Consider the following 24,731-nt stretch of genomic DNA (forward strand, 5'->3'; position numbering starts at 1 on the left):
CTTCCTTTTCTTACTGCATTAGATATGTGTAACAGATGTGAGCACTCCACAGGGAAGACAAGACCTTGTCACTGGCAAGGGCCTCCTCCCCTCACTGCTAGTTACTTATAGGTGAGTGTGCTCTCCAAACTAAACAGGAAAAACAAGGTGCTCCACACCATGTCTGCAACTAGCTCTGTCATCCTCCAAACCAAGGTGGATCTTTATAGTGGCCATACTGGCAGGGCCACCAGGCCACCAGACCTGATCGTTTTGTTTACTCACTGGTCTGCACAATGCCTGGTAGAGTATATAAACCCTCACCAGACACCTAGAGAAATCCAGAGCAACTACAGTTACAGTGTCTTTAAGTCTGGTGCAGTATACACAACAGGTACTTTTCTGTCAGGGCTTTTTGTCCAGGGTGGTTCCTATTGCCATCCTGTCAGCTGCTGACCCCCAGAGCCTCTTGTTCTGTTACCAGTGACAATGTTCCCCAAAGTACAGCCCATTGCCCAGTTACTGAAAAACACCAGGCCCTGAAGGCAGGAGCTAAGTAAGCCTCACTGTTCTGCTGGTTTTACAAATGCATTAACTGTGGAGCCAGTACAAGTGCCACTCACAAGGCACAAAGGCAGCCCTAGCTCCTATACAATGTAATGGATCACACCTTTCTATGTCCCAGAAGTCAAAGTAATGCAACGAATCAAGTACAGACAGCAGTTTGGAAGTTAGGTATGAACAGATTCCACCTTACCTAGAAACGCATGAATGATTAACACAAAAATTACACCTAAATGGGGAAAAAAATTGAAAGGAACTGTCAGCATGAAAGAAAATGAAATGCACAAAATTATACAGGAGGCAACAGCCACATTCTCATGATACAAGGGCTTCCAGTAGGGGCAGGAGCAGCTTCAGCACAGCAGAGCTGCATGCCTTCCCGAGGTCAAACCTTATGCCCTCTTATAATAAACAACTCCCAGACAACACTGTGTGCAGTTTTTAGTGACGATTCCAGTCACCCTCCTCTTTGGAGGGTGCACATGAAGCCACAGAACAATCAAACCTTGACCTAAGGGCAGAAGGACCACCCCTTGGACTGACTGCAACAACAGCTCTCCACTGTACCCCATTGCCTATACTACTACTGAAGCTTCTTTCTACCCCTAGACAATGCAAAAGGCCAAGTGTCTGTAGGGTTTTCTACTAATCATATGATAACCTGGGTGAGAGGCTCTCTTCAAATACAGGGACATGAGCGGAGACAGAAGGCTCTGCAACGTGACAAAGGGAAACCAACAGGAAAAAGAAATGGGAGGAGAGGGGATGCAATGGAGGCTAAGTGAGACAAGCAGAACACAGCAAAGGTGCACCAAGGTGGAATATGCACGTGACAAGCTGCCCTGGTCCCTGCCAACTGCACTGTGACCATGTGTCCATCCACTGCCCACAGAGCATGAACAGCCAACACCCCGAGGCTCACCAGGTAGTACAGTCTCCATGACCCAAGAGTGACCTTTAGAGGAGAGTATATTGGTGATGGTGGCAACAGCTCTATCATTTCCCCCCAGGGAACTTCCCAGTGTGTGCATGCATTCCCAGCAGCACAGTAGCCACAACACCAAGTCACTGCACTGACAGCTCTTAGCACACACTCCACAACAGGAAAACAAGGGCAACTAGTCAGTCAGAGACACAAAGCACAGGGACACCAGGCAGGGATGCACTCCAACAGACCCCACAGTCAAACACAGGGAAGTATGTATGGCTGCACGAGAGCAGCTCAGGGCATCCTGGCATTGGGTGCCATAGCCCCCTAATGAACAGTCCCCTGAGACCACACAGAAAACCCCAAACTTCCAGGTAAAATTGATAGTGCAGACTGTCTTTTCTTTTGCCAGTCTTCTTGTCCTGTTTAATCAATCACTATGCATATGTGTATGTACATACAAAGCTTTTTCCGAATCTTCTCAGCAGAAATTCTGATAATAATCTAATGGTCTCCTTATTACAGCACAAAATCCACATCAGGTGCTCTGCAGGTGCACATGGCTGCCTCCTGTCACAACAGCCCTCTAGGGAAGAGCAGGAAGCATGTTCCAGTCTACAAAGCTGAGTTAGTACCTGGTTGAATCTGACACCTAATATTCCAGGCACATAAGTTGCCTTCCTCAACTGTGGATTTTTCTGACATGTGTATTCTTAGCATCACTGCCTCAAAGTGGGAACAGCTTCAAAAGCCCCACTGTGCAATACTGGTAGGCTCAGGACGACCCCAAATAACTAACCTTGGGGTTAACATCAGCATCATCCTCATCTTCTCCCTCTTCATCACCTTCCAATTCCTGTATTAAAGAGACAAAACAGTGATGACTAGAGTGTGACCAAAGGGCATCACCTGAACCTGTACAAAGTAACACACAGCTTAGTCTATACAACACACGCCAATTTTTCTTACAAAAGAGGCCACAACTAGAGACACTCAATGCTTAAGAGCACAAACAGGCCTTGCAGAGAGAATGAATTCAGTTCTTAGCACCTATGTCAGGCAGCTCACAGCCACTGCAAACTTCTGCTTTAGATCTATCTGATGCCTTCTGCACAGGAATGAGCACATAAGCACACACCCATGCCTAGACAGATGTGCATAATCTTAAAAAAAAATATTTCTTTAAAAAGAAGGAAGAAAAAAGAATTAGTTGAATAGACTAATCCAGAACCTCAGCTTCCTATGGTGTCTCCTTTGCACAAGCAAATCACAGCAGAGTCCTGCATTAAGGCCAATCACTAACAATTACTCTCTGTATCTTTTCATTTTCACAAATAATTCTGAAACATTTCCAAAAAAATTAGACATTCCTTATTAAATGGTTACTAATATACATTAAAAAAAAAAAGATTTATTATAACATAAGTACACTGTCACTGTCTTTAGGCACACCAGAAGAGGACATTAGATCCCATTATAAATGGTTGTGAGTCACCATGTGGTTGCTGGGAATTGAACTCAGGACTTCTGGAAGAGCAGCCAGTGCTCTTAAGTGCTAAGCCATCTCTCCAGCTCTAATATACATCTTTATAAGCAATTACAGGGTCAAAAATCTATGGGCACCAAAACCAAATGACTTCAAAATGGCAACTGAAACCAGAGTGAGGCCCTTGGACTTCCTAACGTCAAGCAGACAAGGCAAAGCCACACAAGGTTTGAGTAACAATACTGTATGTGACTTCTTCCTTACCTCCTCTTCACCCTCCTCGCCTTCTTCAAACTGCAGGGAAAGAGAAAAACAACTTAAAAATTTTAAACTATAACGTATCCCCAATACCAAGCTGATAAGCACCCTGCTAGGCTAAAGGTAGCATGAAGCTTGGTGCTGCTACAGAAGCAGTGATGGCTCCATCTAGGTACCCATGAGGCACATGCTCTTGCTGCAGGTCCAGATCAGCACTGTGTGTATGAGGGGCCTCCCAGGACAGAAAGGGGCTCAAGAGTTAAGGATGGGGAGGGGTGACAAGACTTGTGGGCTGAACATGCTGGATAGCTCCCTATCTTCAGACAGAAACAGGGGCAACTGGATTCATTTGGGAGAAGGGACTCTCAACTGAGAAAATGCCTCCATGAGATGTGCCTATAGGCAAGCCAACAGCACATTTTTTTGATTAATGATTGAAGCAGTAGGGCCTAGCTCACTGTATGTGGTGTCACCCCTAGGCTGGTGGTTCTTGGTACTAGAAGAAGACAGGCTGAGCGAGTCAGTAAGCAGCATTCCTCTATGGTCTCTGCACCAGTTTCTGCCTCTAGGTTCCTAATCTTACTTCCCTGGATGATGGAAGATCCAGGTGATATCAAACATACCCTTTCCTCCCCACCTTGCTTTCAGTGATGGTATTTCATCACAGCAACAAATACCCAACTAAAACCAAGGCTAAACTAAGTTAATCACCTGTTTAACTGCATACAAAAATTTTGCCATTTTACACCTCAGCAGGGTGGGACAGCCTTTATTAGGTTTCTTTTTTATATATTTACACGTTTTTGTCAGATAATTTCAAGTTCCAAACATGAGCAAGTTCCTAAAGGCTGGTCACTCCAGTACCATTGGCTACTGGTACATGAGAAGGCAGCTGATTTGCCACTTATAAAATAAGACCACTCACATATTCCTTTGAGACAATATGAAAGTACAACTTCAAAAAGCCAGAACCCACTGGCCTCCTGGCACCACAAAGCAACAAAGTAGAAGCCAGCCACAAAGAGTGTCTTCCTCTACGGCATCCAAGCAGGTTTCTAAAAGACAGGCCTTTTGTTTGCTTTTCAGATGTGAAGCCTTCCCTATATAGCCCAAATTAGTCTCAAAACACTCAATTCTATCTCAAGCTCCTGAGTGCCAGGATGACAGTTGTACTGCATGAATCCAAGAGGGAAGTTATGTTTGAACTAGCCCAGTGTCAATATCTTAAGATTCAAGTACATTTCTTTTCTCAGGAGCCTATCTTGAGGAAAAAAAAAAATCACCTAGTGGTGTCAAAAAGGTCTGCACCAAGCTCACCTCCCACATGTGCACAGTACACAGCAGGACAGGGACAGCTGCTCCCTACCTCCCCCCCCCCCCCAACCCTCTGGTCTGTGGTTCTTAGTAGTAATGTGTTTCTTACACTTGCACATATATACACATGCAGTCTCACACTTATGCTTAGGCCTTTCAGACCCTGTGTCAAGTATGAAGACCACTGAACTAGGGGCAAACTTTCCAGTGACTCTGGTTAACTTCAACATCAGTTCTATCTTTACAGCAGCACACGTCAGTGGTGCAATGTTAGCTCTACTGCCACCATCTTGAGAATGCTGTCTTAGAACTGCTGTGTAACTAGACTGTCCTAAAACCCATGCCTCCGTTCTGTAGAAAACCACCAATGCTAAACAGTATCCACAACTATCTCTGCCTAAGGAACAAGCAAGACCTTGAAGCTAACACCTGCCAGAAGAATCAGGAGAGGCAGCCCTCCCTGTATCAGAGACAGGTCACTGGACCTGCCTGATCACCTCACTCCCCACCTAAAGCTCAAACAGACTCATGAGCTCTTCAAATAAAGGTTAACAACTTGACCTCTACAGACTGTGATAACTTGGGGACAATCCAAGCCTTAACCACCAAGAGAACCTGAGGAAGGTCACATTAAAATCATGGCCTACTAAGGAATACCTGGAACACATCACACAGGGTAGGAGCCTCTGTTGCAGGGCACCACTATGACATATGCCAGTATAAATCCACTGCTAGTAACTGTCTGGTGTGGCCCAATCTCCCTAAGGAAGGGCTTCCTCATACTCAAGTCTGCTCAAGTCCTCAGGCTTCCCACAGAGCAGTTTGATCCTCTGGGTCTTAAGACAGCAAGGTTAAACAAGTCACATGCTAGCTTCCCAGGTGCCTGAGGACTGACAGCCTCCTGGGATACCCCCTCTCTCACTACAGCTTCTAGGATTCTCCTCCCTTTAGTCTATCGTCACAAGAGGGCTGTAGGGCCCTGGCTCTAGATAATGAAGCAATACATATAGCTCCAGGCTTTCCAGGCCACAGTTCAGAGTGTCTGAGCACCCATAGGTCTAAGCACTGAGGTGACCACCCCCCTGCCCCACATACATTGTCATCATCCTCTATGGCCTCCCCAGTGAAGTAGAGGACAGCCCGTGGCACGATGCGCTCACGGAAAAAGTGCCCAATTTCAAAGTCAGAGGCTAAGGTGAACTCGGAATCTTCATCCTGAGAGGGAAAACCAATAATTAACTCATTTCAGTGGGGTAAAGACGTGTTTAGTACCCTCCCTCCCCTCAAACCCTTACTTCTGAATGATCTGCACTGCTGGGTAACAGTCACTACATTCAAAGCCACTTAAAATGACCTTAAAGCCAATGTTCAAATTACACTACAAAATACCATGAAAACAACACAGCAGGTGGGCTGCAGCTCTGCCACAGGTCCTATGCTTCAGAGTTGGGGATTGGGGTCTCTACTGAGAACTAAAGGGCAGGCATAGAAAAAAAGCATTCTCCCATGGCCCAAGGTATAATGACTTCACTTAACTACAGAAACTAAAGGAGGAAGAATGGGTCAGAAAGAGCAAGTGCTTATTCAAGAAATACTTGACAGAAAATCAGGGCTTTTGACAATACATCTTACCAGAGATTCTCCATCTCCAGAAGCTAGAAGAAAAGAAAACACAGTTATATTACAGTGACACCAATGTTTTAACATCCACACTGAAGAGAACCCAGCTGGCAGCTTTCAGACCCCAATGAGGCACCGAGGCACCTTGTGAACATTTTTCACAAGCTCCATCTGTTACCATAATTTCAGCTAGATAAGGCAGAGGGTCAAAAAAGCTGAGAGTTTGAAGGATGAGTAGGAGGTAGGTGAATCAGCTGCCCTATTGGCACCATACAGAGACTGACCCTGCACAATGTACAATGCTGAATGGTGCATGTTTATCTGCTATTGGGGAAAGAGAAGAGTGTGCATTCTGCTGATGATCATGCAGGGGGTTGCAGCCTTTCACCCAAAGGTGATGTATCCCTGAGGGCCTACATACAAGACCATCAAAGTGGTGCTGATATTCACCAGGTCAAACAGAAGATGTGGGCTTCTTACCACACCCCCATGAAACCAAGCAACTATTACCTGACAGATGATTTGGACCTCGACTAGCAATGTGCTGGAGTAGATCTAATGTAGATCTAATCTCTGTTAAACCTGTGATGCCAGCATTTCTCACAGGGCTCATGTCATTTGGTGTTACAGACTGGCAGCATTCACTAGTACAAAGCACAGCACTGAATGCATGACCACCACCCACAAGAGGCTGTTACCATGTAGGCAAGGAACAGGGTCTGAGGGTTGGACCAGGTCTCCCTAGTGACAAGCACCACAGCATAAGCCTTCTAGGCCAATTCTGTAGGCTAAACGTCAATGAGGACTACACTAATGGTATCTCCATTCCCAAATCTGTAACCCTTGGCCACCATCCTCCTTTCCTGTTCCTAGAACTCATCACTTGATACTATCCTATGTTACCTGGCTAAACTGTAGCCACTTCCTCATTTTTTTCCTTTTAACTTCCTGAAAGCACTGTTTACAGTTTTATATTCATTTCTCTTTAAAATGCAGGCTGGAAACTGAATGAGCTCATTTCAGAGTTGTGCCACTAAAACACATCACCCCTAAAATCACATCTGCTTATCAATGGGTTCTTTCACTGTTCCTTTGGGAACAGTTTTAGGAAGCTGAGCATGGTGGTACTTGCCTTTAATCCCAGCACTCAGGAGGTAGAGGCAGGCAGATCTATGAGTCCCAAACAGCCTGGTCTACAGAATGAGTGCCAGGACAGCCAGGGCTACCCAGAGAAACCCTATCTTGAAAAAACAAAAAATAAAAAAAGAATAGTTTACGGAAACTTCCTAATACAGGGTGTCACTATGTAGTTTTAGCTGTTCTGGAACTATGTAGACATCTGCCTGCCTGTCTCTGCCTCCTGAATACTGGGATTAAAGGCATGTGCACTATGCCCACTGAGAAGCTGACTCTTAAAGGCAAGGACCCTCCTGGGCTCTACATAGCCAGCCTAGTCCGAACATGTGTCGATGTGTGCTCTAATGGAATTTCCTCACACAGGAAACGTGAGCACTAAGCTTATTCTTATTTACCAACATAACATACTTTGTATTTTGTGGGTTCAAAGTTAAATCACAGAAAATGGCCATTAAAATAACATCATCCAAGTGTCCCATGAGGAACACATGGTGGACAACAGCAGCAAGTTCTGGAACAAAGCAAAGTCAAGTGCCCAGATCCAGGAATGAAACTGCCTAAGGTCCCCCAAACAACTCTATGTTGGATAACCTTCACAGCAGGGATAAATATTTATGTCCAATAATGGTCCCTTCGTGGAAAATGACAATTCTTTAACACTAAGAAAGAGTGTGACCAAACACCTTCCCAATTATAGAATTACTGTGGGACAGCCAAGATGGGAGTCCCCAAGTAGACTGCAGTCATTATTACTAGGCTCAAGGTCCAATCTTCATTACATAGCTCAGAAAACTAACAAAAACCTTCACTGTTATAATTCTGTTTCTAGCCTTTACAAACTTTAAAACTATCTATTTATGTTCATTACACAGATTTCCAAGTAAAGCCCTGTGCTCTGTCAAACTGTATAAAACTAGAGAAAACTGAATTTATAAGAAAAAGGAAGCGAACCGGCGGTGGCTCAGCCCATAAGGTGTCCGCCTGCAGAGGGTACGGGTCTGTCTGTGCCCTCTCTCTCTGCGCACGTTCGAATCCCGCTCGCTCCCGCCCGCCTCCTCCCAAGTTCTCGTGGGGAAAAAAAAAGAAAAAAAAAGAAAAGAAAAGAAAAAGGAGCCGGGCAGTGGTGGCGCACGCCTTTAATCCCAGCACTCGGGAGGCAGAGGCAGGCGGATTTCTGAGTTCGAGGCCAGCCTGGTCTACAGAGTGAGTTCCAGGACAGCCAGGGCTACATAGAGAAACCCTGTCTCGAAAAACAAAAAAAAAAAAAAAAAAAAAAGAAAGAAAAGAAAAGAAAAGAAAAGAAAAGAAAAGAAAAGAAAAAGGAGTTGACTTGGTGACTCAGAAGGTTTGTAACTATGACTAGCTTAAGCCAGGAAAGGTCCTAGGGAATCTGTGCCTGCCTCCTTGCCTAGGAAGCTGGCCTATTCCCTCCATATGCCCAGAAAAGTGGTTTTCTTCTCCTCAAGTGCACACACATCTTCTAGGAGCTAGCCAAATATGAGGGAACACAGCACACAGAGCTGCCCCTGCCTACCTTTCAGGGGGCTGAAGAAGTTGAAGAAGGATTCATTGGGCACTTGCTTGGTGATGGTTCGTACGGTACCCCGGCCCTTGTGCTTCTGCTTTTTCTTGATGGTTTTGACTGTGACATTTTTTCCTTTCTTCCAGTCTATTGTACACCTGCAGGGATAAGGCAGCTGTTATAGACACTTGCCCCAAGAGAAATCCCACTACTATCTAGGAAGAAAGCCAGAGCCCATGGAACATCTGACACCACTCATCTGCAAATCAGGGAAAAGAACCCCAAAGTCCATCTGTATGGCAGCTTACAAGAGTTGGCCTGGTCCTGTCATCCTTGGATAACCAATGCCCAAAAGCTCTGAAATGACAATAGCATTCTTCCACAAGGTCTCTGAAATGTCTTCTGTGGAAGGCCCTGTCAAGTCCACAGAACGCTCAAGAACTCATCACCTGTTACGTCTGAGCACACCTAAGGTTACCACTCATGTACTCCAACTCAGAAATCAACTAAGTGAACAGGACAGCAGGGGCCACTGTCTCACTTCTGGTGGCAGCTGAATGAGGTCTACTCAGAACACATGGAAAGGCCAAACCCTCTCCTACATAACAAACTGGCCCTGGAAAAAGATCTCTCCTAACCTAACCCTGAATACTCCAAGCCTCTGAATCAAGCAGGACTTTAATGAATCCCAAAATCATTTAGTGACATTAACAGCACTGAAATGGTTCTCATGTTTTACTTCAATAGTCAGTTTCCTAAACAGTGAGACATAACCACAGGAGTCAACTTCAAGCTGTAGCTCTACTGAGTGGTTTAGAAACTGACACTGTCATTTATCAGGTGGCAAATTCGGTGCCATATTTCAAAGCTGTCAGTGAACTTCACCACTCAACAAACACTTTTTCTCTTAAGAGTTTGGGGCTTTGCTGGACATGATGGTGGCACAGCCTTTAATCCCAGTAGTCTGGAGGCAGAGGCAGGTGGATCTCTAAGTTTAGCCTAGTCTACAGAACAAGCTTAGGCAAGCCAGAGCTACCTAATGACATCTCGTCTCAAAAACAATCCAAAAACACTTCAGGGTGAGCTGGAGAAATGGCTCAAAAGAACAGTATTTGCTTCCCAGCAACCATGCAGTGGCATCATAACTATCCTCAACTCTAATTTCAGAGCATCTGATGCCCAACCTCTGTGGGCACAACATGCACACGGTACAGATACACATCAGACACAACACTCACACACATTAAATAAAAATAAATCTTAAAAAACCTTGAGGCTGAGGACACAAGCCAGTGGTAGAGCACTTGGTCTTCTATGTAAAGGTCCTGGGTTTAATCTCCAATGCCACAAAAAACAATCAAAAACCTTTAATTCCTGGTTACCTAAAGAATTCAAAACATGGTCCCATTCAAAGAGAAACGAGGACAGGCTTCCAAGTATATCTGACTCTTAAGACATGACACACCTTCCAGTTTTGGCCATGTCCACATTGCAGCTTCCCAACCATAAGCTACTATATATAATTCTGAAGGGCTTTTAAGTGGTTCCAGACTTTAAAATATATTTTTTAAAACAATTATTGCTGAGTGGTGGCACACGCCTTTAATTCCAGCTCTCAGGAGGCAGAGACTGGTGGATCTCTGTGTTCGAGGCCAGCATAGAGGGAGTTCCATGACAGAGAAATCGTGTCTCAAAAACAAAACAAAAAAATTCTGTATAGCTCTAAGTATAAATCGTATGTGTGTATGTGTGTGTATGTGTGTGTGTGTGTGTGTGTGTATGTGTGTGCGCGCGCCTCTGCATACATGCACAGGCCAAATGCCAGACAGAAGAGACCAGGCAGAAGAGGGTATCACGTGTCCTCCCCTAACTCTTCCACCTAAACCTTTGACGAAGGGTCTTCCTGAACCCAGGGCTCAGTCCCCAGCAATCTTTTTGTCCTCTGCATCCTCAAAGCTGGGGTTATAGACACATGGCTTGTTATATAAGTGCTGGAGTTTGAATTCTGAGCCTTGTAATTACATAGCCATCTCTCTGGCCTCTAAGACTTTTTTACATCATTCCCATTTCTGATCTTTTTCTTTGTTGTACACAGATCTTTCTATGTAGCCTAGCCTGGCCTTGAACTCTCATATACCCCTACACCTGACTCTTCATTTTAAAATTAAAAACCATTACTGCTTTTATTGCAGAAAGGCATGTTCTTACCCATCACAGTCCACAATTTCAGGACCTTCGAAAGAAAACGGGTCGGCTTTGTCTGGCTCTGATTTCATCTTGTATGTTTTCGTCAGGACAGGATTGGTGAAGTAGTCGTTAGGTTCAAAGTGAAACTCTAGCACAAAAGACTGAAGCAAAAATCCACAGTAAGAACTATCTAACATCTGCACAAAGAACTTAAGGAACCAACTCACAACACATAGGCCATAGCCCTCCTACTAAAATCAACAGTCCTCTCCAGTCCCTCTCTGGTTGAAATCTGGATCAGATTCTGTGACTTGCAGTGAGTGAAAACAGGATTCTTCATGGGAGGTAGAGAGGACAGTCAACTGCTCCCTTGAAGTTGCACAGTACTTCAGAGAGCATACAGGGAGACAATATTTGCAGAAAAACAGGTATATCAAGCCCAATGACAACAAGAAAAAAAGCAGCCAATTTACAAATATGTAAACAAAAAATAAAATGTGGAGTGTTGGAGCACACTTTTAATTCTAGTACTTGGGAGGCAGAAGCAGGCAGATCTGAGTTCAAGGCCAGCCAGGGCTATATAGAGAAACCTGGTTTCAAAAAAAACATAGAAACAGCCGGGCAGTGGTGGGGCATGCCTTTAATCCCAGCACTTGGGAGGCAGAGGCAGGTGGATTTCTGAGTTCGAGGACAGCCTGGTGTACATAATGAGTTCCAGGACAGCCAGAACTACACAGAGAAACCCTGTCTCAAAAAACCAAAAACCAAACCAAACCAAACCAAACAAAAAAAACCAAAAACAAAACCAAACAAACAAAAACAAAACAAACAAAAACAAAAACAAAAAACCAGAAAAACATAGAAACAAAACCAAGCAAGATGATTTTCTGAGGCACAATGCATCAAAACAAAAAGCTCTGTGGGACTGGGCAGTGCTCTGGGACATATGCCTATTCGTGTAACCAAAAAACTTAAATGTGCCTGACCTAACAGCTTGATTTTGGGAATTCACTCCACCAGAAAAATTTTAGGGTGATATGATTCACCCTCAACTTATTCATAAAGAGAAACAGACATACCTCCTCTGACCCACAAAGAGTAAGAGTCAGCTATCAAGACAAAGCAGATTCACTGGTGCTTGCCCATGAACTGGAGCACAAACACATATACTTTCCCAGCTGGGAAGGACTATGTGACACCCCTACAGACTCTCAGAATAAGGAGCCCCTGAAGAGGCAGTTTTGCTTTCTTTACTGTGCTTACTCTATCCAAAATTCAAACAGGAAACAGCACCAGAAGGTGAGAGATCTGATGTATGTAGAGGCAAGCTCTCTACATTGGCCTGTTTTATGTTTTGAACATTCTCCATAATAATTATCTGTGACTTCCGGGGTGGTGGTGGTGGGGAACAGTCCACTCTGGCAGAGAGAATATCTCGTGTGTTGTAGGGATGCGTAACTTGTCACTGGTCCATGGCCTATGGCTTAGACAGGAAATAGAGGTAGGACATTCGAAAAAGAAAGGATTATGGGATAGAGCCAGATAGGAGACTGCCCAGGAAAATGTGATGAGACAGATGCATGGTACTTGAGCACAGGTAACCAGCCACATGCAGAACGTATGATGAAATGAATGGGATATTTTAAGTTTTATCTAGTCAGAGAAGAACCTAGCTATATAGCCAAATGTATTTTGTGTCTGAGTCTTACTTCTGGGAGCATGGGGCTGGAAGGAAGAACTGGGCCTAACTTCAACACACTCTAGCTGATCATGCTCACAGTAACCCTTGCCTCAGCAGGGAGTGCAGCCCCCACTAACATGCAGAGGAAGCTAAGATTGGCTGGGAATGTATAGAAACAGTCCTCAGAAATCAAACAGGCTATGAAGGAAGGAAGGAAGGGAGGGAGGGAGGGAGGGAGGGAGGGAGGGAGGGAGGGAGGGAGGCAGGCAGGCAGGCAGGCAGGCAGGCAGGCAGGCAGGCAGGCAAAATCTTATCTAGCTGAGAGTAGGTGGGTTCATGCTTTATATTCTAAACACCTGGAAGGCTGAGGCAGAGACAGACTGCAATGACTTTCAGGTCTGCCTAAGATATATGTGAATAGTCTATCTCAAAAACAAACAAAAACAACCAGCCAAGGTAGCATATGCCTGTAATTCTAGAACATGAGCAGCAGAGGCAAGAGGGCCACAACTTTGAAGTCAGGTTAGTCTACATTCTGGGTTATCCCAGGCTACACAACAAGACTGTATCTCACAACAATTAAATAATTCATACGAAGGCAAAAGTACAATTTAATCTGGATGAACTGAAAGTAAAATACCAGAGAATCTCAAACCTGCCTGTATAGAAAAGGGAGAGATCAGGCAGCACAGCCAGATCTCTCTTTTTGTTTGGGTGGGAAGGAGCTTCTGTGTCCACATGAATTAAGACGATAGCCCCTGACCAAGAGAGGCAGCAAACACACTGGCCCAATCTTCAGAGTTGACAGACAAATGTTAACTTTTATAAAGGAAAGAGGGATGAGATGTATACAGCTGGCCCCAAGGACTGATGATACAGAAATGCCACCCACTGTCCTATCTTCACCTGGTAACCAGGGCCTGGGGTAGAAATGAGAAGACAAAAACCTCTAGCTTCCTCTTTCAAGACTTCTTGCCTATCTCTTCTTAACAGAGAGAGAGAGAGAGAGAGAGAGAGAGAGAGAGAGAGAGAGAGAGAGAGAGAGAGAACAGAGACAGTGTGTGTGCGTGTTTCCAAGACCTGAAACTGAATGCCACTAGCCAATCAGTCAGTCATGTGTCACTGGAAATCCTGTAGCACTGGAATGGAACCCGTCAGCCACAGGAAGGCTAACAGGTTACGAACAGTGCTCCTGAGTAGAAGGTGAGGCTCAGCAAGCATCAGTCCTGCACATCCTAGATGAAGCCCATTTTCCCAGAGGCCAGACCACCTCCCATGTTTGAAGCTGTTATGGGGTAGTTTCCATCACATCTACATTGGTTATTTTAGGCTAACCCCAGGCAGGTTACTTTTCTTAGTACCTGGATCTCTGACCCAATGCTGTTCATGTTTGTATGGTCTCATTCTTTTAAGAAGGGATCTCACTGTGCTGTGATTCAGGCTGACCCTGACTCCTATTCTCAAGTAACCCACCTTCCTCCTGGGGTTACAAGTTCATGTACCATATCCTGCTACCTCCCATGTGACACCTATATAAAAGTATAGTGTGTCAATCATCTCTACCAAACAAGAAAATCCAGCAACTAAATCAGAGGCTGACCAGGTGATAACCACAGCCCAGCAGTCAAGGCAAGGTCAACTTGGCACTAGCCTGTATCCAGCTGGCTGTTCAGCCTTGGAACATGATATGGTCCGTGATACTGGTGAGATGTGCCCATTACCAAATGCAAGAGAAGTCTGATGAGCAGGCCTCCTCGGGGCTGCCCAACTTTGAGTGACAAGAATCAGATCTTTTGCACCTTAGTCAATCGGTAAGGAGCTTGGTCACTACTCACCATAGGCTGTCCAGGGTCTGAAAACTTCACTTTAATATCCTGCAGATGTTTCAAGATCGGTTCATCATATTCCTAACAGAGAGAGAGAGAGAAAACCCTGAACAACAGTCCACACCTCACGGCAGTCACAGCTGCATGTGTCCCAGATGCTGGGTACTTGTCCCTATTGGCATCTTGTCTTTGTCCAGTGTAACTTCTGGAAAACAATGCAAATCTGTTTACTATGTATCTCTGGTGGCAGCAACAGCATGCCAAGAATCAGCTGCTCCTCTCTCTAGAGTGTCGTCATCAATGCTGGCTGTAGGGAAGTCCCATGCTCTCCTGCCACCACTTGACACTGCAGTTGGCACAGTCCCACCTTCAGGAGAAAAAGCTAAAGGAATGAAGACTTGACTTACAGGTTAGATTGTTAATTCATTCACCCTGAGGTTGGCATTGGATTCCAGAATTTAAGGATCTAAACCTCTAAGAACTAAGCCCGCTAAAGGCCACATCCCAATTTTGAGGTTTTTTTGACATCACAGAATAAAAACAAGCCATACCTATTAGGAATTTAACAGAAAAAAAGATATCAAAAGATAGTTCTGGAAACAGGCACACCAAAAGCAGTCACATCTCTGACACTGATAAAGGTACATGGAGCTCTACACCAATATGCCTGCCATGCTATGAACCTGATCTGAATGGCCAGCCCAGCAGCCTATCATGCATCTATTGCCACATCAAATGGGATGTCTGAACATCAAATGAGAACCAACATGGAGGTGTGAGAATAAGCACATACTTATTGACTCACTCCCTTCCTTTATACATACTTTCCATCCCACAAAGCCAAAGAAGACTATGAGCCCCCTGGGCCATACATGGATCATGTGAGGAGATTTTTGAAAACACCTCTCCCCAGATTCCCTGTGTTCACAGGAAGAACCTTGTGAATAAGGTCTTGGTGTCCAGTGCTGGGCTCTATAGGATGTACAGGAGACAGTCTTTCAAGCTCTGGTATTGGCAGAATTGTCAGCCTTGCTAAGAATTGCCCAAGAAAATTGGGCCCCCTCCAACAAAGAGCTCTCCCCTAGATCAGGGTTGCTGCCTAAATGCCAGTCCCCAAAGGGAGACTTTTCATTCATTTTAAAGGAACTCCCAGCAGCACCCAAGTAAGCCGTGTGTAACTACCACCAGCCAATCCCTCAACATACAAGAGTTGTGCATCACCTCAATCTTCCCCAACCCACCTGTTCACCAGGCAGAAGCCCCTCACCTGCACCAGCTCGCTAAGCATGTCCACATTTCTGAAGATAGTGAACCAAAACTCTGGGATGCCTTTGGGGTTCAGCTCTTCCACTGTTGCTGCTTCTTTCTCAGCTATGACTACTTTATTCTTCATATCTCCCTATAAAACAGATTCAAAAAAATAAATAAAATCAAAATTTAACACAGTTCAAGGACTTACTGTAAGACATTATTTTAGGGCCATTACACAATTTCCTTTTCCTTCTGTGCTTCCAAACCATGGATTTGGAAAACATATTCATGGTATTATGTCCACATGTAATTTCACAATGAATTTCCTATCGAGGGGAGAAAACAGATTGCCACAGACTTGTGAAAGAGTGTTCAGTCTGACTTGGTGAGCTTCCTATCATCATACAACAGCTTCTAGCAGACACATATATGGAGTCACATCCATTACCACAAATGTGAAGAAAACCCCAATTTGGGCCAGGTATGGTAGCTGACACTTGTTATTCCAGCACTTGAGAGGCAGAGGCATAAAGACTGCCATAAATTTGAGGGCAGCCTTGTTTATATACCAAGTTCCAGGCCAGCCAAGGCTGTCTCACAAACAAACAAACAAACAAACAAACAAAAGGAGCATACAAACCCCAAGAAAACCTGTTTGCTGCAGCAGCACTGTAATCAGCAAACTGTTCAGCAACTTGGGTATGCAGTTCCCAAGAAACAGAGCATGAGGGTAGATATGCTGGACAAAGACCAGCACTGTGATCAGGTAAGCCATGCAGTATACTATGGAAGGGAGACTTGTAACACAGGCTCAGGAAGAAGGTAGGTAGGTTAAAGGAAGCTGAACCCAATGAATTCTCAATGCTTGTCAATGACAGCCTGTTATGTCAGAACAACATGCAGACATCTTTAAACCATCTAAATGGGCTTTTCTTAGATCACTAGGAACAAACTAATGCAAAACCACAGCTTCAATCAAGTTCTGCCAATGGCATATGCCATCTACGTGAGTTTAAGGCCATCCTAGTTTACATAGTGAGTTCTATGTCAACCAACATTATATAATGAGACCCTGTTCCAAAAAAGGCATTACATATAACCATAAAAATTAAACATATTTCCAAAAAGATCACTGAAAGATAGTTCTACTGAACCAAAGCTATCTGTTATCTAAACACAAAACACAGGGGCCTCAGTGTAACTCAGTGGTAGAAAACTTGCCTTTTGCTTATGAGCCTCTGGGTTACATCCCTAGTACCTTTACCAAAAAAAAAAAAAAAAAAAAAAAAAAAAGGCAAACAAACTACCAGGATACAAGTTACAATTAACTTTGTACCATGCTACATAGAACTTTCCATGGTATGTGATGAGACTGCCACAGAAAACGGATAGGATGTCATGATGCTAGTCACTCAGTTACCTGCTGGATGAGCAGCCTGAGGCTCCAGATGGCCCATCTCTACATGTGCCTTCCTCCCCACTGAGGAGCAAGATGTGCAGGTCCCACCCATTATAACCTCCACCTCCTCCAGCCTTGAACTGGTTAGCTTTGTTCTAGAGACAGGGTCTTACTATGTAGACCACGAGGGTCTGGAACTCAAGAAATCTGTCTGCCTGTCTCTCTAATGCTGGGGTAAAAATCATGTTCCACCATGCTTCACACACTACAATCAATTATTGCCTGCCTGATCTGTATTTCAATCCTATGTTGTATGGACCACTGAGAAAGGGTCACAACTCACTTGTCATGGTAACTGAGCATACTGCCTCAGATGCCATAGTGTCACCACAAACCCAGGTACCCAGTGAAGAGAAGGGAATTACTGTAGTCCCACTCTACAAAGCTTTGCAGACAGAAACCATGAAGCAGAACAAGACCTTGAGTTCATCTCCCAATACCACACAAATAACTAGGATTAAACAATACTACACAACAGAAACTTACAGCCAACTTGTCATCCTCCTCATTCTCACTGTGCCACGCTGACTCTGCATCTGTGGGCTCCACGTCACCAGTGATGAATTCTCTTCTCTACATGAAAAGCCAAGAGTCCATCAGCACATTAGGCTCTCTGCAAACTCAAAAGCTAAGATGTTTACACAGGCCTCTGGAAAGACAGTCACAAATTCTCTAGGTGGTACCGTGTCTCACCCCACAGGAGTTACTGCATGAGGCAAGCACATTAACAGTACGCACCTTGTCAAATAGAGGCTGGTACAAGGCTGCATACTTCCTCTCCAGGTCATGAACTTCCTCGTAGAACTTAGCTTCTATGTGTGCACACCTCACCTGAAGCTGCTTCAGAGCATTAATTCTTCTTTTGACAGCTTTGGGTAAACTATAAGAGAACAGGAAATAAACACCTGGTGCTAGCAAACAGCTACATATACACAGACAATAAGCACCCTCACTAGAAAGAGCTGCTAAAACCCTACCTGCAATCAAGCCAAAAGAAAATAGAGTGCTTGCTGGACAAGGTGGTTCAAGCCTTTAATTCCAGCAGAGGCAGGTGGATTCTCTGTGAGCATAAGCCCAGCCCCGTCTACTTAAGTTCTCAGACAGCCAGGGATATGTACAAACACCATGTCCCCACCCCTCCACCCCCCAAAAAAAGGAAAAAAAGAAAAAATATATATCAAAAGCAGAAATGGAGGATCAGTTTATAAAATTGTTCTGCCTTAACTGGTGATGAAAAACAGACCAAAGAGCACACTTGCAATCCCACCATGCAGGAGGCTACAACAGTAAGAGTAATGAAAGTTGAATACTATTCTGGGCTACACAGAGAACAAGGAGGAAAAATGTAGGTCACAGGTGAAAACATTAACCTAATATGCAGATAGTGTTTGGCCCATTTCCTACCACACACAGACACATACACTCACAAACACCACACACACACAGACACACACACACAAGAAAACAAAAGAGGAAGGGGTCTGGGCATGGTGTTATGCACCTATAATCTCAACACTTGAGAAGTGGATATAGAAGGATCAGATGTTTAAGGCTAGCCTTAGCTACACAGTAAATTCAAGCCAAGACTAGGCCACCACACGAGATTTTATCTTTCAAAAGAAAAACAAAGACTGGGGCTGGAGAGATGGCTCAATAGTACTTGCCGCTCTTACAGAAGATCTGAGTTCAGTTCCTAGCATCATGTTGAATGGCTTAGAACTACCTAAAACACTAGGTCTGGGGAAATCAGATGCCTCTGGCTTCTATGTGCATCTACATGCAAGTTATGTTTGCACACACATATACACTCATAAGTTAAAACAAACAAAAGCTCACCACCAAAGAGATGGCTCAGTGTCTAAGGGCTACCAAGCCTAATGACCTGAAGAGTTAGGTCGCTGAGAATCACAAGGTAGAACAAGAAAACCAACTCCTTTAAACTGTCTTCTGACCTCTATATACACACAGTAGGATGAAATAATAAAGAGCAAAAGCAAAACTCCCACACAAGGACCAGGCACAGGCTAGCTGACAAGGACTCAGGCATGTGGGCCCTGCTAGAACTGAACAGACACATGAAGTCTATAGACACCCACATAGAATTCTCTCTTCTAATCACACCAGCTAAAAGTGTCTTTGCTTTGGTTCCAGAGTTTCTTTTTCTCTTTGTTTGTAAAATCAAAAGAAAAAAAAAAAAAAAGAAAAAGAAAAAAACAAACCAAACAAAAACCATTCAGGGCAGTGGTGGCACACGCCTTTAGTCCCAGCATGCAGGTGACAGAGGCAGGCGGATCTCTGAGTTCTGAAACCAGCCTGGTCTACAGAGGAAGTTCCAGGACAGCCAGGGCTACACAGAGAAACCCTGTCTCGAAAAACCAAAAAACAAAACAAAACAAAACAAAACAAAAAAAAAAAAAAAAGGAGAGAGAAAAAAAGAAAACCATACTTGTTCCTACTCTAAGGCAAAAAGATTCTTGTTCTGTTGCCTGACTGGCTATGTACTTACGTTTCTATGTAACTAGAAGGAGTGTGAGAGACATTGTCAAGACGTTCCTGCAAAGCTGCCAACACTTGTGGGTTCTGCATCACCTGGTCTGTGAGTTTTTCTATGAGGAGTTGAAAATGAAAACAGAGTTATTTAGCAGCCAAGAACTCAAACACCAACATGGATCTCAGACTTGTCAACCCAAGCTACTTAAAAAGCTGAGCAAGGAAATGCCATGACAAGACCTTATCTCAAAATAAAAAACCATGAAAGAGCTGAACTATAACTCAGTAGTCCATATAGTACTTGCCTAGCATATGAAGCCCTGGGGCTCAATCCTTATTACCACAAATGTCTGTTAGAAATATGTTCCCAGCTGGGTATAGTGGCACAGAATGCTAATCCCACCACTCAGGAAGGAGAAAGGCAGGCAATCTGAATTCTGGGGGTAGCCTGGACTACATAGTAAGTCCCAGGACAGCCAGGGCTACACAGAGATCTACACAGAGCTATCTCAGAAAACAAACAAACAAAAAAGTAGTACACATCCCCTAGTGCTTTTTAAGCTAGTATTCAGTTTAAGAAAAGAGGCCTGTGTTGGGTCCAGATAATAAGAAACAGTAGTACCTCAGACTACATTTGCTTTAAAATAAACAAATATATAAATCCCCAATACATGTCTACTTATCTTTACTCCTAATGTCTAAATATAGTAAAATACTTGTTTAGAGACTTGTATCTTTAAAGTATCTTTGTTTGGGGGTGGGGTGGGGGTGGGGAGGCCTTAGGAGGCAGAGGCAGGTGGATCTCTGAGTTTGAGGCTAGCCTGGTCTACATAGCCAGTTCCAGGACAGTCAGGGTTACACAAAGAAACCCTGTCTCAAAACAAAACAAAAAAGTATTTTTGTTAATCACCCCAGTGGGTGGTTGGTGATAGTCAAAGGTTCCTGCCTGTAGCCAGCTAAACCCTAGGCCCCTGAGATCATTGACTATCAACTTTCAGGGGCTGGTAATTAACTCTGGTTACATACACCTTGTCCCCCAGTCCCATTGGTGTTTGGAAGACAAGGACAAGGACAAAATTAGCTTCTAACGCATCCAACCACTTAATCCAAAGAGATGGCTCTTCCCAGACTGCCCTCTTCCTGGAAAGCCCTTTCCCTACCCAAACCTACCTGCAAAAAAGTACTCTGACCTACTTCTCACACGCCTTTGTTCTGAACTTGTAATACTGAGCTATAATTTAGAACCTGTTCCCCAAATAAAAAAAAAAAAAGGAGACACCAAGAGAGTAGGAACTGTCTTTCACTAGGTAATAGAATCAAACAATACCCCTGTTATACAATCCAGGCCCACCTGGAACTTAAGACCCTCTTGCTTGGATTCCCAAGGGCTGGAATTATATTATGGTCTGTAGACCTGGCTCAGAGACAGATTAAGATTTTTTTTTTCCATTTTATCATTATTATTGTATGTATTCAATCAGATGTGCACTGTACATGACTGCATGTGAATTTACATACACAGTAATACATCCAGGTTTTGCTTCAAAATGAGCTGGAAAGTTGGATGCAAGTCTGGTTAACATCCTGACACTCAGGTCATGTGAGAACCAGTGAATAAGGTTCTGTTGTTCTCTTTCATGGAGCTAAATTTCTAAATGAATCACTAAATGAAGTGCTGACTTTTCTCTTAAGACAGAAATCCATTACTGCTACTATAATTATTGTAACAAGGTGGTTCTGGAGAAGAGACTCCCAGTCACACAAGGAAACCCTCTATAATCACTGTTTCATCCACTGCACTGACCTGTATTACTGGCATTTTTAGCAGCTTCCACAGAATCTGCAGGGCCTCCATCTGAAAGACTAAAACAACAAGTTCACAAAGTATTATGAACAGACTTTCAGAGCTAGCACCAACTGGCACTTTCAGTGTTTATCCAGTGTATTAGGGATCTGTACAGCAAGAGACTCCAGGTTAGGTGAAGACCAAGATGCTGCACCATGCCTTTTATCCCAGCACTTGGGAGGCAGAGGCAGATTTATCTCTGTGAGTTCAAGGCCAGCCTTGTCTACATAATAAGTCCCAGAACAGATAGAGCTACATAATAAGACCTTGTCCCCCAAGGAGTAAGGGAGACAACAAACAAAAAAGACAACACAGACATGCATGTGTTATTTAAGGGAGACTTCTTCCCATCTAAAAAGATCTCATCCACCCAGCTCTCTTTCCTCACACCCAATAGAAAGGCTGCTCTGCATAGGTCTAATCTGTAACCCTTCCTTGTCAAAGCTTCTTAAATTTCCCTTTCTGTTTGAGATAGGGTCTAACTCAGTAGCCCTGGCTTCCTAGGATGACAATTGTGAACTACCATACTTTGCCTCATTTTTATCTCTAAAATTAAAAGGAAAAAAAAAAAAAAAAGAAAAAAAGAACTTGTATGTCCCATGTGATGATACACACCTTCAATCCTAACACCTGGGAACAGAGGCAGGTGGATTTCTAGGAATTTTGAGCCATCTTTGTGCACACAGGGAGTTCTAGGCCACCTAGAGCTACTACACATTGAGACTCTGTCTTAAAAACAAAACAAAAACAAAACCCAACAACAAAAATTATGTTTATGAATATGCCCATATGTGGGAATGTGCAATGCCAATGGAGGCCAGAAGAGGACATCAGATCCACCAAACTAGAGTCTGTGAGCAGCCTAATGTGGGTGATGGGAACAAAAAGTTAGGTCTTTGTAACAAAGTGGTACACATTCTAAACCACCGAGCCATCTCTCAAGCCCACTACTTTTTATTTTGGCAGTCAACCTCTTGCTTGTATAACTGATCTGTAGTGATTAAACCACACCACTGGAACGGCAACAAGCTGCTCTCTGGTCTGCAGCGCACACAAGTGGCCTTGTGCAGTGGATGCAATGGTAGCAGCGCTCTGCCAATTATGCAGCATCACCACAACAATGGCTTCACAAACACAGGTCTGACTGGCTACCAAAGAGCCCTGCATCCCTTCCTGAAGACAATGTTCTACAAGCTCATCCAGTGCATCTCTGTGACGTGAAAGCAGAGGGAGCTATAGGAAAATGAAGAGCAATTATGAGCAAAATTAATGACATACATGTATGAAAATGCCATGATAAAATCTTCTATTTTATATGCCAACTTAAAAAAAAAATCAAAACAACACTCAACCAACACTGACCTTGACTATCCCACTAAAAACCCCTTCCCGATCTCTGGTAGGTATGTCAGATTTATGACTGACTGCACCAAGGGTGGGGACACAGGAATTAAAGGCTAGGGAGTACAGAAACTGAGACAGCTAGGGTCTGAGATCAATTTCTTTGCCAACAAAAGGGAGTAAAAAGGACATTACCACTTGAAGTTTAAACTAGTTAACTTTGAATTCCAATTTCTGAAATACAGTGGGCTCTAGCTCCCTACCCAAACTTTAAAGTCTAGTAAACAAAGTCCATTTTGGCTTACCTGTTTTCTGCCATCTGAACGAATGCCTTTGTCCCCTACAAATGAGAAAGTTCACAATTACATTCACACACACACACATACACACACATACATACACACAAATGTTGTATTACTCTGCCAGCACCATGATGGCACTCCACCAGTCATGGCAGTTGAGACCTTTTTGCAGGTGAAGGAAATGGAAATGTCCTGATGTGACCTGAAGTTATATGAGCAGGCAGGCGCATGTCTAATCTCATAGACAGGTACACTTAAGATCTAGGTTTCACTGGACATGGTGGTGCATGTCTCTAATCTTAACAACTGGGAGGCAGGCACAAACAGATCATTATGAGTTTAAGGTATAGAGAGTTCTTGGACAAATAGGGCTACACAATGAGACTATGTCAAAAGATAAAATTAAAATGAAATGAATCTAGGTTTCATGCTTTACTTAAAAAAAATTTTTTTTGAGACAAGGTCTCACGTATCCCAGCCTGGCCTTCAATTTGCTTTGTGTTGATGACCCTGCATGTCTGACCCTCAGCCTCCACATCCCAGTACTAGGATGACAAGTATACACCAGCATGCTGGGCTTACGCAGGGCTGAGTATAAAACCCAGGGCTTCATGCATGCTACAAACGGAGCTAGATTCACATCACTCTTACTGACACTAAAGTGACCAGACTCACAAGAACAGAATCTTAATCTGCCTTCTCTCTACAGTAAACCCAACAGATCCTCACAGCAACTTACTCAAACAATTCAAAAGCATGTTTGAACTGTCTCTCAAATACATGGAATGATGCTTTTATGCCACCTGCACTGTAAAAACACCGTGAGACACTCAAAATGACCACTCTGCAAGAATACCTGATCTCAAAGCAACTGTCTTACTTCAAAGGGGTATGAATTGAGGGAACCATACAAAGCCCCTCATACTTGCCAAGTGTATATGAGACTTTCTGAAAGCTGTGCTCCTTCTAGAAAAACAGGAGACAGGAAAAACAGTTCCAGCAAGAGTGATGAGCAACTGTTTCACAGTTAACTAGCTGAATCTTCTATTAGGTTTTTATTGTTTAAAAGTAAAATGTGTGCAGGCGGTTCACGCTTTTAATCCCAGGATTTGGTAGGCACAGGCAAGTGTTTACATACAGCCAGGGATACACAAGAAACCCTGTCTCAAAACAAACTCAAAATGCACAAAAAACACGCCACATGTCTTAGCTGGGGTTTCTATCACTACAACGAAACACCATGACCAAAAAGCAAGTTGGGGAGGAAAGGGTTTATTCTGCTTACACATCCACACTGCTGTTACCACCAAAGGAAGTCAGAACAGGGAATTCAAGCAGGGCTGGAACCTGGAGGCAGAAGCTGATGCAGAGGCCATGGAGAGGTGCTGCTTACTGGCTTGCTTCCCCTGGTTACTCAGCCTGCTTTCTTATAGAACTCAGGATCACCAACTCACTTGTGATCCCACCCACAATCAGCTGGGCTCTCCCCCATTGATCACTAATTGAGAAAATGCCTTACAGCTGGATCTCATAGAGGCAT

General features: G+C 43.8%; 1 protein-coding gene and 1 non-coding gene across 4 annotated transcripts in view; both read right to left on the minus strand.

Moving 5' to 3' along the window:
• Positions 1–24,731, minus strand: part of Nap1l4 (nucleosome assembly protein 1 like 4) — a 35,560-nt gene that overhangs the window by 4,829 nt on the left and 6,000 nt on the right. The window contains exons 2-15 of one of the 3 annotated variants that reach the window (XM_034508527.2): positions 23,195–23,229; positions 21,507–21,565; positions 19,719–19,818; positions 17,951–18,092; positions 17,699–17,785; positions 15,770–15,901; positions 14,512–14,583; positions 11,017–11,156; positions 8,821–8,966; positions 6,162–6,184; positions 5,625–5,744; positions 3,222–3,251; positions 2,271–2,327; positions 737–772 (exon numbers count right to left, since the gene is read on the minus strand). In XM_034508527.2, coding sequence (XP_034364418.1) covers positions 767–772; positions 2,271–2,327; positions 3,222–3,251; positions 5,625–5,744; positions 6,162–6,184; positions 8,821–8,966; positions 11,017–11,156; positions 14,512–14,583; positions 15,770–15,901; positions 17,699–17,785; positions 17,951–18,092; positions 19,719–19,818; positions 21,507–21,565; positions 23,195–23,208 — 1,128 coding nt within the window. In that variant the 5' untranslated portion in view covers positions 23,209–23,229 and the 3' untranslated portion in view covers positions 737–766. The remainder of the gene's footprint in view (positions 1–736; positions 773–2,270; positions 2,328–3,221; positions 3,252–5,624; positions 5,745–6,161; positions 6,185–8,820; positions 8,967–11,016; positions 11,157–14,511; positions 14,584–15,769; positions 15,902–17,698; positions 17,786–17,950; positions 18,093–19,718; positions 19,819–21,506; positions 21,566–23,194; positions 23,230–24,731) is intronic. The other 2 variants (XM_034508516.2, XM_076913973.1) reach the window with 2 other exon arrangements.
• Positions 13,742–13,868, minus strand: LOC117701441 (small nucleolar RNA SNORA54). Its single transcript, XR_004605732.1, has one exon. It is a non-coding gene; the product is annotated as a small nucleolar RNA SNORA54 (small nucleolar RNA).

Source organism: Arvicanthis niloticus, chromosome 1 (assembly GCF_011762505.2).
Source record: "Arvicanthis niloticus isolate mArvNil1 chromosome 1, mArvNil1.pat.X, whole genome shotgun sequence".
NCBI classification, from domain to species: Eukaryota; Metazoa; Chordata; class Mammalia; order Rodentia; family Muridae; genus Arvicanthis; species Arvicanthis niloticus.